The following is a 15,168-nucleotide window of genomic DNA, read 5'->3' on the forward strand; positions in this document are numbered from 1 at the left end:
AGAGAAAGAGAGAGAGCAGGGGAGGGGAAGAGAGAGAGGGAGACAGAATCCCAAGCAGGCTCCATGCTGTCAATGGAGAGCCCAACATGGGGCTCAAACTCATGAACTATGAGGTCATGACCTGAGCTGAAACCAAGGTTCAGACACTTAACCACTGAGCCACCCAGGCACCCTACCATAAAGAAGACTTTAAAAGTTGTTGTATCACGTGGTGTTGGGGAGTGGCCCAACTGGAGGACATGGGAAGCAGTTCCCACATAGGAATGAGTTGGGTTTGAAAACTCCATTTGTTTGTGTCTTTTTGGGAATTAGACTAACAAAAGAGAGAATAAACTTACAGAATAGCACGAATCTAAATTAGGCCAGTTGAGTTAGAATATTTGAGGAAGTCTCTGGTTTATTTTGTGAAAGGTATTCAGGAGATTCAAGTGTGCAACCAGGAATGAGAACCAAGGATTCAGATAATAAGGCTTGTGAGGTCTTCAGTTTGTAGTCTGCTTTAGCAGGCAGGTCCCCACTTGAAGCTTTGAGAGAGAAAAGGAGATTCTTCAGAAGAAAGCAAGCCCAGGTGACAGCAGTAGGAAGTTCCTGGGGTCTCTGGTGACTATCGATTTGAAAGGATTTCAGTGGTATTGATTAATTTCTCCATCAATAAATGATGTTATGAACTTTTCTTAAAAATGGGGAATGGGGCTTTGGTTTGGAAAATCCAGAACTATGAAGGAAAAGATGACTCCAGTGAACAAACAGAAGAATCAAGCTGTCATTTACTGACATGGGAAGGGTGTGGGGTAGGGTTCTATTCTGAACATATTACATTTGAGATGCTTATTATACACTATAGATTAGATGTTGAGTAGGCAGTGGATATATGTCTGAAGTTCAGGGCTAGAGATAGAAATTTTGGAATCCTGAAAATAGAGATAGCATTTAAAGCCTTGGATGGGATGAGATCATCTAGTAAATGAGAGAATGGCTTCCTGGAAGCCACGTGAAGGTTACAAACAGTTTCTCTGAGGCATATCTAGGAGGGTGATTGCTGAGTCATAAAGCACGCTGATAAGTTTTTTCACTAGACACTGCCAGCTTGCTCAATGGAATGTATTTACCAGTTTAAATTCCCATCAGCAGTGCATGAGGATTCCCATTTCCCCATATCTTTGCCAATATTTGGGATTTTTCTAATTTTTGCTAAGCTGATGGGTGAGGCACTGGTGTGTTGGTGCTGGCTCATGAGAGCAGACTGAACACACTTCTTCCAAAATCCTTGTTCAATGACCTCCTGCTGGTAGTTTGAAATTGGCCATTTGCACATGGAGTATTTGCACATGGAAATTAGCAAACGCTAAAATTAGGACTGCCCCTGCCCTAATCCCCCAGAGCTGGTTTTTAAATATACCAGCATCCCAGTGGCTATAGGTAGCACCATACTTTTTGTTGTGTTTCTATTCTCTCCTCTCTAGAGGGTTTGAGCATCTCTTCTATGCTTGCATGCCATTCTGGCTTTTCCTTCGGCCTATTTCTATCCTTTTCTCATTTTTATATTGGATTTTCTGACTTCTTTTTGTTGACTTGCAAGCGTTCCTTACATATTTTAGATATTAATCCCTAAATGCTTTTGAACACATTATATATCTTCTCCCAGTTTGTCAGCTGCTGTTAACTTTTTCTATAGTAGTCTTCATTGGAGAAAAGCCTTCATTGTGATGTATGGCAAATCTCCCAGCCTTTTGTTTTAAGGTTTGTACTTTTGTAGTCTTGTTTTATGAAGTAAGTCCCTACCCCCATGTTCATAAAGACATTCTCCTACATTTTCCTTCTACCTTTCGAATGTAGGTCTTTAATTCGTCTAGAGTTCTCCTTTGTTTTTGTTTTTTGTCTTTTTTTTTTTTTTAATTTTTAAGTTTATTTATTATGTGAGAGACAGCACAAGTTGGGGAGGGGCAGAGAGAGAGGGAGACACAGAATGCAAAGCAGGCTCCAGGATCTGAGCTGGCAGCACAGAGCCTGATGCGGGGCTCGAACTCACAAACCATGAGATCATGATCTGAGCCAAAGTCGGACGCTTAATCGACTGAACCACCCAGGTGCCCCATGGGGTTCATCTTTGTATATGGTAGACATGGAGCATCCAGCTTTATTTCTTCATAAACTAAGCCAGTTTCCCCAACAATATCATCTAAATGACATATATTTTTCTCATTGATTTGTGGTACCACCTTTATATATGTTGAGGTCTCACGGTCTGCTTCTGAGCTCCCTATTCTGTTTTACTGTTCCATTTCTGTTCTAGGACCACACTATTTTTTTTTATCACTGTGTGGTAATAATAATATCTGGCAGGGCAAGCTTCCTCTCTTTGCTGTTGCTTTTCCAAACTGACTTAACTATGAAAATTTTTATTTTTCCTCATATGTTTATTGAAGTTCCTTAAACTTTGAGTTGGTATAACATTGCATTTAGAAATTAGATGGATTTTTACAATGTCAAGGCATCCTATCCATGGCATGTCTTCATTATTCAATCTTCTTTAAAACATTTTTTTAATGTTTTTATTTATTTTTGAGACAGAGACAGAGAGCATGAGCAGGGGAGGGGCAGAGAGAGGGGGAGACACAGAATCTGAAGCGGGCTCCAGGCTCTTGAGCGGTCAGCACAGAGCCCGATGCAGGGCTCTAACTCACAGAGTGTAAGATCATGACCTGAGCTGAAGTTGGACGCTCAACTGACTGAGCCACCCAGGCACCCCTCAATCTTCTTTTATGTCCTTAAATAGAATTTTAAAACTTTCTCCATAAAGTTCTTACAAGTTGTTAGGTTAATTCCTGGATATTATGCTTAAGAGTTTTATTGCTATTGTAAATCTTATTGTCTGTTATATTTCCTGGTTGCTTACTGCTGATATAGAGGAAACTATTTTTAGCAATTTATCTTGTACTTGACAACCTTATTGAACTCACTTATTACTTCTAATAGTTGATTCTGTTAGCTTTTCTCTGATGACGATCCTATCATCTGCAGATATAGATTTTAGGGGCTCTACCCAGTGCTCTGATATTTTGCATTTCACGACTTCTGCTAGTTGGGCTTCAATTTGGCACCCCAATTCTGACAGCGGGGTGTTTCTTATAGTCCTGATGGCCCCTACATCCAGATTCTGAAAACTGAGCCTTGTCTTCTTCTCAGTGAATGATATGATATCCTGCCCAATACCTCAGTCCACATAAGAGCAGTGGCTCAGTCTTCTTTTGCCTATGTCCCCAACCCTTTTACCATGGTTTGGGTCCTGTTAGCTGCTGAGAGACCTTTTGGTGCTGACTTCTGGTTGTCTGCTTGAATTTCTGAATGGTCCCTGCTATTTGACACAACATTTCTGTGTCTTGAATGCCCCAAAGGACACCCTGCATAGGTAATACAAAATAGTGGATCAACACAAGACTTCAGATCAGACAGACTTAGTTTGAATCTTTTCCTGCCCCAGGGTACATCAAGCAAGTTCCACAACCTGATGGAGTCTCTTTCTTCATTTGTGAAGTGAAGGCAAGTAAAATCCCACAGGTAAAGGGCCACACAGTGGTCAGTCAGTAATGCCCCTTCTCCATACTGATCACCAGTGCTGATAACTTCCTGTGACTGTGGTTTATGTTTCATTGTCCAGGAACCTCACTGTGCCTTCAGATACAATTGCATCTTAGTAGGTACAGTTGTACCACATGCCCATGTGCCTTCCCACCCCAGCAGATGGTTTAAGTTCCAAGTCCTGGTCCAACTCTTGTTAACTGGGCAATACGTGGTCATACTTGTATGACCCATGGGGTTTTCTAGGGAGCATGATTCTGATGAGTGCTTATATTCTTGATGATGGCTTATGGAATAAATTCAGTATTTTGGACAAAGGCAACCAGGTGAGTAGGAGACTCTCTCCCTAATTGCTTGGTATCCTGGGAAATTGCCTGTGTACTATTTTGTGTTTGGGTGTAGCAGAAAAGGCTAGCAGCCTGGCTGGTTCTAACAGAGACTTTTATTATAGTTAAAAACAACTCAGCTAGCCACACCCTGTCACCTACTAATAGTGGTATCTCAGAGGTATAATTTAAATCAGCAATAAAAGTGAACTGTATACCTATGGAAACAGGTACACCAATAGCACCTTCTGTTACACACAGATCTTTATGAGTTTTTGTGGCTCACTGACAACAGGACTAATTTATAGTTGCTTAAAGCCAACCAAAGTTGCCTTCCTTCTTCTAACCAGTGAAAGAGGTGGGCAGGATCAGACAAGAAGAGGGTATTATGGCAGCAGGGAGAAGGAGGTGCAACTCCCAAAGGGAGGAGGCAACTGTGTCACATGATCATCTCCGAGAGTCCATGAAGGTGCTGAACCTGCAGAGAAAGAGAAACTGGCAGCTGACCAGGGACTGTGGGATGGTCATGGCATTTAAATATTGCATAAGTTCTATGGGTTTTAGCTGACAGTGTGCTCCACCCAACTCAACAATGTAATATTGACTGCTACAAAACTATTTTGATATCTTGAGCTATGCTAATAGAAGCATGGGACCTAGAAAGAGGTGAGAGTTTCTATTTTCTCTGCACTCAACAGGACACCACGTTCATTTGTGAGCTCTAAAGAAGCTGGGGTATGTCATAAAGACTCCTTTAACATGCTGGTGAGTGGGATCTTGACCCTGTCGTACAAGGAGTAGCCTAAGCGACAGAGAATGCTTGTCCTAGATATCTTGAATCGGAGGCAGACATGATCTAGAAGTCCCCAGAGTAGAAACCCAATAAGGAGGAGATGCAGGGAGGTGATTTAGCTCAAGGTAGGAAGAGCTTGTCAACAAGGCTGGTCTATGATAAAATGACTGCTTTTAAAGAAAGAGTTCCTGGTTACTGGAGGTATTCAACTATGGCCATTTGGTGTAAGGATGTTGCAAGGGAGGCCCAGGCAAGGGAAGGGGGCTTTTTCTAATCTCCAGAATCCGTGATTCCAACAGGAAAAGATGCTCTGGTGTGTCCCCAGCACTTACCTCTGCTCTTGCAAGAGACCCAGATAGACATTCAGTCATTCAATATCTGCTCTTGCCAGGCACTGTGCTTGGCGAACACGGAGGTACAGTGTAGTAATCTGTATATCACAGCCAGAATGAAAAGGCCTCAGAGAGAGAGTTGTTATGTTGTAACATCAGTGATTCAGTGTTATAAACCTCAGTCATGGGGAAACAATGGACTCATTAAGTTCCTTCATTAAGGAGACTCATTAAGTGCCAAGCAACACCTTTCCTTCTACTGGGTGATGGAGAACCAGGTTGTCAGCACTTAACGTCTGTTGTTACAGTTTCACCACCTCTGGCTCTTGGGGAATGGAGATGGGACCGAGGGAGAAGAAGGTGAGAAATGAGCAAAGCAGCAGGAGAAATAAAGTTCTGGGACGACTACTCACGTCTCCCCTTCTGCCTCCACAGACACCTTTGGGTGTATTCGGCCTGGGTATAGTATCGGCTAGGCTTTTTACAGCAAAACCTGCAAACAGGTAATTGACTGGTGGACCTATTCTGGGCCATGCACAGGGTTAGACACAGGGGAGCCCCAAACAGATAAGACGCCATGCCTGCCCCTGTGAACTCGGTGGGGGCGCTCCTAGCCCCGGGGCGGGGGTGGGAGAAGGTAGCTAAGGGCCTTAATGGAGGAGTACAGCGCGCCAAGGGCTACCGCCCCTACTCACTGCCCTGGGCCCTGCGGGGTTCCCCTGAGAACCTTCCTGCGACTGCGATGGAAATACCACGGCGCTGCCACCTCCACGCAAGTCTAACCCAGGAAGCTCCCAGGCGGTCCCAACCTGGAGGCTCCACCTTCCGTGGGCTGGGGGCCCGCGGGGGCGCAGGCAAGAGGCGCGCGCTCCTCGCCTCCACCCCACCCCCCAGCCCCGGCGCGTGCGCGGGGCTGGGGCCGAGGCCTGCGCGCGGCCCGGGAGCCTGCACTGCGCGCGCGCCGACCCCGCGTGGGGCCCGGCTCGGCGCGCGCGGAGGCGGCAGGCGGGAGGGGCCGGACCAGGTCTGGGAGCGGCGCAGCGGGAGGCTCCGCGGCCGGCCACTGGAGACTGGCGCCGGGCGGAGGAGCGCGCCTCTCGGCCTTGCCTCCGCGTCTCCGCGTTCGCAGCCGGCCGTCCCGAGAGGACCGGAGGAGCAGGTGGGGCGGGAGCGCGCGGGGGCTGCGGGCCGGCTGGGCGGGGGCGAGGGTGCCCGAGGGGCTGTTGACGGCTCGGGGAGGGCCGCGCGGAGGCTCTGGGAGCGCCGCGTCCGCGTCCGGTGGCGCCGGGGTCGCGGGCTCCCGCAGGCCTCCCCGGGGCTGTCGCCGGGGGCGGGGGCGGCGCGGCCCACCTTCGGAGAGGTGGGTTTCTCCTCTCCGCTCCTCGCAGGCTGTGTAACTTTGGGATGAGGAGCGGCGCGGTGCCTGGGTTGCGGGCCCCCTGTCCGCCTCCGCAGCCGCGGCCGCCCGGGCGCCCTGGGAGTGTCACCCGCACGCAGATGTGCTGCGTGCGGTGCGCCGCCTTTGGTGTTTTTCCTGCAGCGGGCCTCTTCACATCTCCCGTGCCTCCCCTTGCTTAATAAATTGTTAAGAAACCTTTTGCCGGTGGGAATGCAAAGCTAAACCAAATGGCTTTGCTTCCAGTCTTTGGCTATCCTGAGATTCCTTAATTCGAAATAATAGGAATTGGGAAGGGAAGTTGGGGTGGGGGGTTGGGGGCACTTGCTCTGAGCCCTGCCCTAAACAGAGAGGTGGTTTAGACCTCATCCTTGTAGATTAGATTGATGGGTTTATAATGTCAGCTTTCTTTTAGATGTCAGGTTGTTCATTCATCCCGAGACTAAAGAGGCAGTTTGGATTTAAACTCTGAGACAGTGTTTTGATATATATCAGAGGATGATATTCTCAAGGGATAGTAACTTGCTCTATGTTCCCAGCTAGACTGTGGTTCACATTGTAGCAATTTCATAGTATAAATCGGTGCCTGTGAAATATTTCAATATAGAAACACCCTCCTCCTTAGAAACATCCTGCAAATACTTCATTTTCAGATTGACGTTTGTCATTTATGAACCTTCTGCACAATTTGAAGTAAGTCGTCTAAGTGGCAGAAGATCAGGCGATGTGGGACACGGAGCGACTATGGACCGAAAGCAGAGAATTGAAAATGGCAGAAATCTAGCCTTCTACATCTTTATTATGCAAAAGCATCCTGGTTCTATCTTATTTTGCTAACAATATGCATTTTTAAAAAATGCTTTCATTTGGTAATGGACCACCTGGGCTGTAAGATTAGATCTTGAAATATGAGTATTTTTACTTGTTTGATAGAAGATTTAACAAATGGTATATTATTTGTAGTACTTACTTCAGACATTTCAGATTCACCAGATACAGTTTTCACTAGCAGGGTCTTTTTAAAAAAGTGATATTTATATGGTGTCTTTTTATTGTTCTTAACAACTCCAGTTTTGAAACATGTACTAGTGGCCTTTTTGTTAATCAACTCTTTCTCCCTGTTTAAACCTACAAATATCTGGTTACTTTTATTTAGGCTTACTGTTCCCTGGTTCCTTATGTATAATTAACCGTGCTGCTATTGGCTTGCTTAGTTTTATTAGCCTTTGTTTATTGTTGATTCTTATTATTTTCGCATCTGGAATTTGAGCAGCACTGTTTTCCTTCAGTGGTGTTCTATAGAACTTTCTGCAATGAGGGAAGTGTTTCTGCACTGTTTAAGCATGGTGTCTGCTACCCACATGTGGCTTTTGAGTACGTCTGTGGGGCTAGAGCAATGGAGGAACTGAAATTTTAGTTTAATGTAAATAGCCATGTGTGGCTAGTAGCTACCTCGTTGGACACTGCAACTTTAAATTTTTAGTCCTTCAGGAAGCTTCCACTGACCCTCTTGAACACAGCATTTATTACAACTGTACAGTAATTTCAGCTTTCTTATTGGAATATACTAGACTCTAACCTATGTGGGGACGAGGGCATACCTATTTTCTTTCTCTTTGTATGCCCAGCCTAGGACTTAGAAACACTCAGTAAATGCTTGTTGAGTGACTAATGAACTTCTGGAGGGCAGGTGTCTTTTATATTCTTTCTAGGACTGAGAGGCAACTAAGTATCGGCTATTGTAAATACCTGTTTAGTGATTGAATAGATTTATATATGTAACAAATAAATGGATAGCTGGAGATACTACATTAAATTTTTTTGGTTATTATCTTTTATTGAAGCATAATTAACATACAGTGTTATATTAGTTTCAGGTGTACAATATAATGACTCATCAATCTATATATTACTCAGTGCTCATCATGATAAGAATACTCTTAATATTCTTTATCATTTTCACTCACCACCTACCCACCTCCCTTCTAGCAGCCACTGGTTTGTTCTCTGTATTTAAGAGTCTGTTTTTTCTTTGTTCCTTTGTTTTGTTTTGTAAATTCCACATGAGTGAAATCATATGGTATTTGTCTTTCTCTGTCTGACGTATTTCACTTAGCATTATAACCTCTAGGCCCATCCATATTGTTGCAAATGACAAGTTCTCATTCTTTTTTGTGGGTGAGTAATATTCCACCCCCAGTCTTCTTTATTCATTCATCGATGAATGGATGCTTGGGTTGTTTCCATACCTTCACTATTGTATACAGTGCTGCAGTAAATGTAGGGTGCATACATCTTTTGAATTAGTGTTTTTGTTTTCTTTGAGTAAAAACCTAGTAATGGACTCACTGGATCACTTAGTAATTCTATTTTTAATTTTTAATTAATTAATTTTTAAAATGTTTATTTTTGAGAGAGAGCGCTCAAGTAGGGGAAGGGCAGAGAGGGGGGGGAAAGGATCTGAAGCAGGCTCTGTGCTGACAGCAGCAAAGCTGATGTGGGGCTCAAACTCACGAACTGTGACATCGTGACCTGAGCCGAAGTCAGACCCTCAACTGACTGAGCCACCCAGGCACCCCTCTATTTTTTACTTTTTTTTTTAATTAAAAAATTTTTTTAAATGTTTATTTTTGAGAGAGAGACAGAGACAGAGTGCAAGCAGGGGAGAGCAGAGAGAGAAGGAGACAGAATCCGAAGCAGGCTCCAAGCTCTGAGCTGTCAGCACAGAGCCCAATGCGGGGCTTAAACTCATGAACCATGAGATTATGACCTGAGCCGAAGCCGGATGCTTAGCCACCCAGGCACCCCTATTTTTAATTTTTAAAGGAACCTTGGAGATATGATTTAAATGCTTATTTTGGTTATGGTAATTTTTTGGGAATCTAATGGAAATAAAGGCTCCTGGCAAAATACAGTATTTAAATGAATGAAAGGGCCTCGTGATTCTAACTCATGTGGACACAGCTTAGATCTCCTGTTAGTTGAGTAGCTCAAAGATGTTGCCCTTGAACCATATTCCAGATAAAGCTGAGGGAGTCTCTTGACCATAATGAGGTTCCTTAGTGAGGTCTACTAGCCTTGAACCGCTTTGAAAAAGTTAGTGGCCATCTCTTCTCACCACCATTCTGTGTTAGGGAATAGACCAGGAATCCTTGAAAAATCACAAGATATTTGAGCCATGTTACCAGTTGCATTTTCTCAGAGCTGTTTTTGGGGTGATGGTGTAGGATGGGATTCCTATATAAATCAGAGTTTGGGGAATTTGATTCTAGTTTGACCAAGTTTGAGCGAGATCCCAGGTGTCTTAGATCTTTAGACCCAAAGATTGCTTTTCAGAAGGATTCTAAAACTTTGCCATGTTTTTAGAGGTGTGCAGTTTTCTTAAGTGGGACTAGAGATAGACTGTTGAGTTTTTCGTGAAGGAAAGGAAATGGGACTAAGGAAAAATGCAATGAAGACACAAAATACAAAGAATGTTCAGTACATTGGTTAGGTAATATTGTAGCTTCTCTGGGCTTGAAGTATCTAGTATATGAAATGACAGTGTTTATTCCACCTTGTTGAGTGAATCATCTTTCCGCACTGCATCTAAATGAAATATGTGTGAGACACTAATCTAGCTCCTGTGATAGTTGCGCAAGATAGAGTTCTGTGAGGATCTCAGCAGTCTACAAGGAAATGAAAGGTGCTCTGAGGATCACTTTCAAAAAATTTTTTTTGGATGGGAAGCTCTACCCTATAAAAGGGAGGTTTTTATTTTTATTTTTTATTTTATTTTATTTTATTTTATTTTATTTTATTTTAATATGAAATTTATTGTCAAATTGGTTTCCATACAACACCCGGTGCTCATCCCAGCAGGTGCCCTCCTCAATGCCCATCACCCACCCTCCCCTCCCTCCCCTCCCTCCCCTCCCTCCCCTCCCTCCCCTCCCTCCCCTCCCCCATCAACCCTCAGTTTATTCTCAGTTTTTAAGAGTCTCTTATGGTTTGGCTCCCTCCCTCTGACTTTTTTCCCCCTTCCCCTCCCCCTTGGTCTTCTGTAAGTTTCTTGGGATCCACATAAGAGTGCAAACATATGGTATCTGTCTTTCTCTGTATGACTTATTTCACTTAGCATAACACTCTCCAGTTCATCCATGTTGCTACAAAAGGCCGTATTCCATTCTTTCTCATTGCCAAGTGGTATTCCATTGTATATATAAACCACAATTTCTTTATCCATTCATCAGTTGATGGACATTTAGGTTCTTTCCATAATTTGTCTATTGTTGAGAGTGCTGCTATAAACATTGGGGTACCAGTGCCCCTATGCATCAGTAGTCCTGTATCCCTTGGGTAAATTCCTAGCAGTGCTACTGCTGGGTCATAGGGTAGGTCTATTTTTAATTTTTTGAGGAACCGCCACACTGTTTTCCAGAGCAGCTGCACCAGTTTGCATTCCCACCAGCAGTGCAAGAGGGTTCCCGTTTCTCCACATCCTCGCCAGCATCTATAGTCTCCTGATTTGTTCATTGTAGCCACTCTGACTGGTGTGAGGTGATCTCTCAGTGTGGTTTTGATTTGTATTTCTAAAAGAGAGGTTTTTAAAGGTGGGTTCCTCTTAACCAACTCAGAAGGATAGCCACTCAATCACTTGGCTGAAGAATTAGGAGTATAAAAACATGAGTGAGTTCTAAAGTGTGGTTGTAGTCAGATGAATCTTCCTAAAACATGGTTTGAATCAGAACTCTCTCCTTTTAAGAAATCAGGAGTTTCCCAGTGCTTATGGAATTAAGTGGTTTGGTCTTTGATCAGGTGTATGCAATACTCCCAAGTAGAGTCCTAAAAAAACATTACAGCCTTACCTCAAACAATGTACCTAGATGTGCCCGAGTTCCAGCCTACTTCCTTTAACATGCTCTTCTTTTAAATTTCTGCTGACTGATCTTTCAAGACCCATCTTGGGGATGCTTTCTTCATGCACTGTTTCTGATTGTCAGGAGTGCCCAATGTAGATGTTCCTTGTACTTATGTCACAGAACATACCCCATTCTATTTCATCATCTATAGTTACTAGTGCTATTTTATTCACCCTAGTAGATGGTAAGCTAGCTAATAAGCCTGGACTATCTTACTCACTTTCGTATTTTCCAAAACATCCAGAATAGTGCGGTGCCTTGTATGTGGTGGTTCCTTAATAGTTATTAAGCCTTGTTTATGTCCCTTGATTTCAAAGGAAGCTTCATGCTCTGCATAGAATATTTTGCTCAGATTTACTGCCAAAAGTAGCAGCCAACAAGTAGAAATCCTGTTACTTTCATCACTGAGAAGCTATGGCGTTGAAGGAGGACTGTCTTTGGGGATGTGTGTTACTTTTTGGAATTGAAGTGTTTGAGGAAGATCACCTTGCTGTGTGGCACCAATTCCTTGTTATTTCCCCATTATTGTGGTAGGGTTACTATCATAATCATTCAATGTATTGGGTGGCAACTAACTTTAGCATCTAAGAAAACTTGAATACCTTTAACATAGTAACAGTGTATTAGGTTATTTAATAAAGAATATCCATGTCCACATAAGCATGTACCTTATGACAAAAAAAAAAAGTCACCTTACTCGTTACTAGTTCCTGACAGTCTTCAGAAAACATGGATCATTGGAAAGGAACCAGTTAGCTCAGAGAGGTGACTGTTTCTTTGGATCAGGGTGGTGATGGTGGAGTAAAGATGGCTAAGTTAGATATAGGATTGGTTAAGCATAGAACACACACTGAGTAATTTCTAGCATGGTGTTATCTGCTAGGGTAACTGGCAGCTTTGCCAGTTAATTATCTTTATTCTTTCTACTGAAATGGCCTAGAATCATTTTTATTTAGTTTTGTAATATGGTCTTTGCTTATATTTAACACTGATAAAGAGATTTATAATATTTCAGACTTTACAGACTTGATGCAAAAGAAACTGGATGCTTTTTACCTTTATATATAGTTCAGTTGTACCAACATTTGCTCTGCTATGCCATTTCTATCTGAGCTAGGGTGCAGCAGTCCACTGCAGGGCAAACATCCTAAGCGCTCACATGTTTTCTGGGAAAAAGAGGCAATATCAGTGATGTGGTTTAAAAGGATGGCCTTCCATTTTCTGCACGGATGGACTAAATGGATGTTGTATGTTGGGGAGAAGTAAACAATACCGGGAGCTCTTAGACCCATATTTGTACAAGTGATGTGATTGATTTCCAGTGAAACTTTCTAGGATGTCAGAAAAGAACGAGAACACTCTAAACTAGATTATTTTCATGTGATGAGCACATGGCATGAACTGTTAGAAGACAGGTAATGTAACCTGTGTCAGATCCTATGATAGAGGTACATCTACAAGGGATATTATATCCCTTTATTACTCTAAGTAAAGAGAATATCACCCACTTGGATTAACGCAGCATTTAAAAACCTTTTCACCTAGGGATGCCTGGGTGGCTCAGTCAGTTGAGTGTTTGACTTAAAAAAATTTTTTTTAATGTTTATTTATTTTTGAGAGAGAGAGAGAGACAGAGCACGAGCAGGAGAGGGGCAGAGAGAGAGGGAGACCAGAATCCAAAGCAGGCTCCAGCTCTGAGGTGGTCAACACAGAGCCTGATGTGGGACTCGAACCCACCCATGGACCACAGGATCATGACCTGAGCTGAAGCTGGACACTTAACCGACTGAGCCACCCAGGTGCCCCAAGGTTATGACTCCTGATTTCGACTCAGGTCGTAATCCCAGGGTCATGGGATTGAGCCCTTCATTGGGCTCTGTGCCAAGTATGGAGCCTGCTTGGGATTCTCTCTCTCTCCCTCTCTCTCTCCCTCCCTCTGCCCCTCCCCCACTTGCTCATGCGCACACTCATTCTCTCTAAAATAAAAAAAATTAAAAAGCAAAAACAATATTTATAAAAAAGGTTTTCATGTGTTTTGGGGAAATACTTAGCTTTTTTTTTTTTTTTAAACATTTATTGATTTTTGAGAGAGAGACAGAGCATGAACGGGGGAGGGTCAGAGAGAGGGAGACACAGAATCCAAAACAGTCTCCAGGCTCTGACCTATCAGCACAGAGCCCGACGCAGGGCTCGAACTCACAGACCGCGAGATCATGACCTGAGCCGAAGTTGGACACGTAACCAACTGAGCCACCCAGGCGCCCCAGTACTTAGCTTTTTATTTCTCCTGAGCTTTGTCTAAAAAGATTGCATGTCTGTAAGAGACAGTGTGAAACAACATATATTCTTTAATAGCAGTTTGCTAAAAGGAAGTTTTTCCCCCTTCCTCTCTCAAAAAGATTCTTGAAGGTTGAAGTTAAAAAATGTCAGTAGATTGGGGTTCCTGGCTGGCTCAGTCGGAGGAGAATGCAACTCTTGATCTCCGGGTTGTAAGTTCAAGTCCCATGTAGGGTGTAGAGATTACTAAAATCTTTAAAAAAAGGTTAGTAGGTTATATATTAAAAGAAAATAGTCTTTTTGTGATTCAAGGCAATCATTCTAAGTTGCATACAAATACAATAGATATGCTTTTTTCTCTCATTAAAGGTGGCTTTCTAGAAGATGACCATAGAGGACCTTCCAGATTTTCCAGTAGAAGGAAATTCTTTGATTGGAAGATACCCATTTTTATTTCCAGGTTCTGATACACCAGTTGTCTTTTCCATTTCTGCAGCACCAATGCCTTCGGACTGTGGTATGTTAAGTAGCCATATGTATTTTCCGTAGACTGGAGACTTGACTTCTATCTTATGCCCTTTTTGCATTCATAATTCTTCCTAAAGCCATTTGCTGTGGTTTTCATAAGATTGCTAGTTTTCCTTTTTCAAAAATACAATTGCCTTTTTCTGCCTCTTAAGCTAAATGCTTTATTTCTGCTGTCTGCATTTTTATTATGTAAAAATATTCATTTTAAGCACCATGATGGATTTAGAGGATCTTATTTTTAGAATGCAGTGGTGCTTAGACATCTAGCATTCTTTTGCTATTGATGTATTTATTTTGGTTAAATATACTGACTTGCTTAAAAAGCCATGTATTAAGACAAAACAAAATACTGTGAGCTAGCCATCTCTAAGGGCCCTGTTGTCTCTGAAATGCTAGGATCTAATTTACCAAATAATCACTGCTGAAATGATCCAAATTTGGGTGACAGTGTAATAAGTTATGTGTTTCAGTACATAAGCAAGCCGAGTTTGGACTGTCCCAGGTGTCTTCCATTGTAATTATAAGGTATACACAAAGACAGTAAAACTTAAAAAAAAAAAAAAAAAAAAAAAGCCATATGCCTAGGCAGGGAGAGTGAGACCTTTCCCTGGAATGTGGAACGGGTTGGCTCATATTTAAATCAGCTCACTTAAATATCCTTTGTAAAATGTAAATTTATAACTATTCTAGTTTTTACTTATTTAGGCTTATTTCCCTAGACCTGTATTTTATCAGATACTGATAAAGGAATAAAAGAAAACAAGGAGATAAATTTGATAGATTTGTTACATTTCTAATTTAGTTAGGATTTTTCAAGTGAAGTATTGGGTCATCATTTCAAATCGTCTTTGGAGGTAAAGATCATGCAGGTTTTATTTTTTATTTTTTTTTTTGTTTAGAAATGCAATTTTTAAGTATTAGTAGGTATAAAATTATTATATTGGGAATTTATCTTAGTAATATCGATTTTAATAACTGCTCATCTCCAAGTTCAGATTTTGCCTTGTAATCACCAAAAATATTGCATAAAACCTGA

The 15,168-nt window shown here is 42.4% G+C and overlaps 1 protein-coding gene across 5 annotated transcripts in view; it reads left to right on the forward strand.

Moving 5' to 3' along the window:
• CLIP4 (CAP-Gly domain containing linker protein family member 4) overlaps positions 1–15,168 on the forward strand; it is a 99,477-nt gene that overhangs the window by 9,464 nt on the left and 74,845 nt on the right. For 2 of the 5 annotated variants that reach the window (XR_009615508.3, XM_060651749.3), the window contains exons 1-2: positions 5,880–6,189; positions 13,974–14,121. Coding sequence is in view for 4 of the 5 variants with exons in the window: in XM_060651749.3 (XP_060507732.1) it covers positions 13,989–14,121 (133 nt within the window). In the remaining variant the exon portion in view is untranslated. Of the gene's footprint in view, positions 1–5,877; positions 6,190–7,079; positions 7,120–13,973; positions 14,122–15,168 lie in introns of those variants that run through there. The other 3 variants (XM_060651759.3, XM_060651785.3, XM_060651768.3) reach the window with 3 other exon arrangements.

The sequence above is a fragment of the Panthera onca genome, chromosome A3 (genome assembly GCF_046562875.1).
Source record: "Panthera onca isolate mPanOnc1 chromosome A3, mPanOnc1 haplotype 2, whole genome shotgun sequence".
Lineage (NCBI taxonomy): Eukaryota > Metazoa > Chordata > Mammalia > Carnivora > Felidae > Panthera > Panthera onca.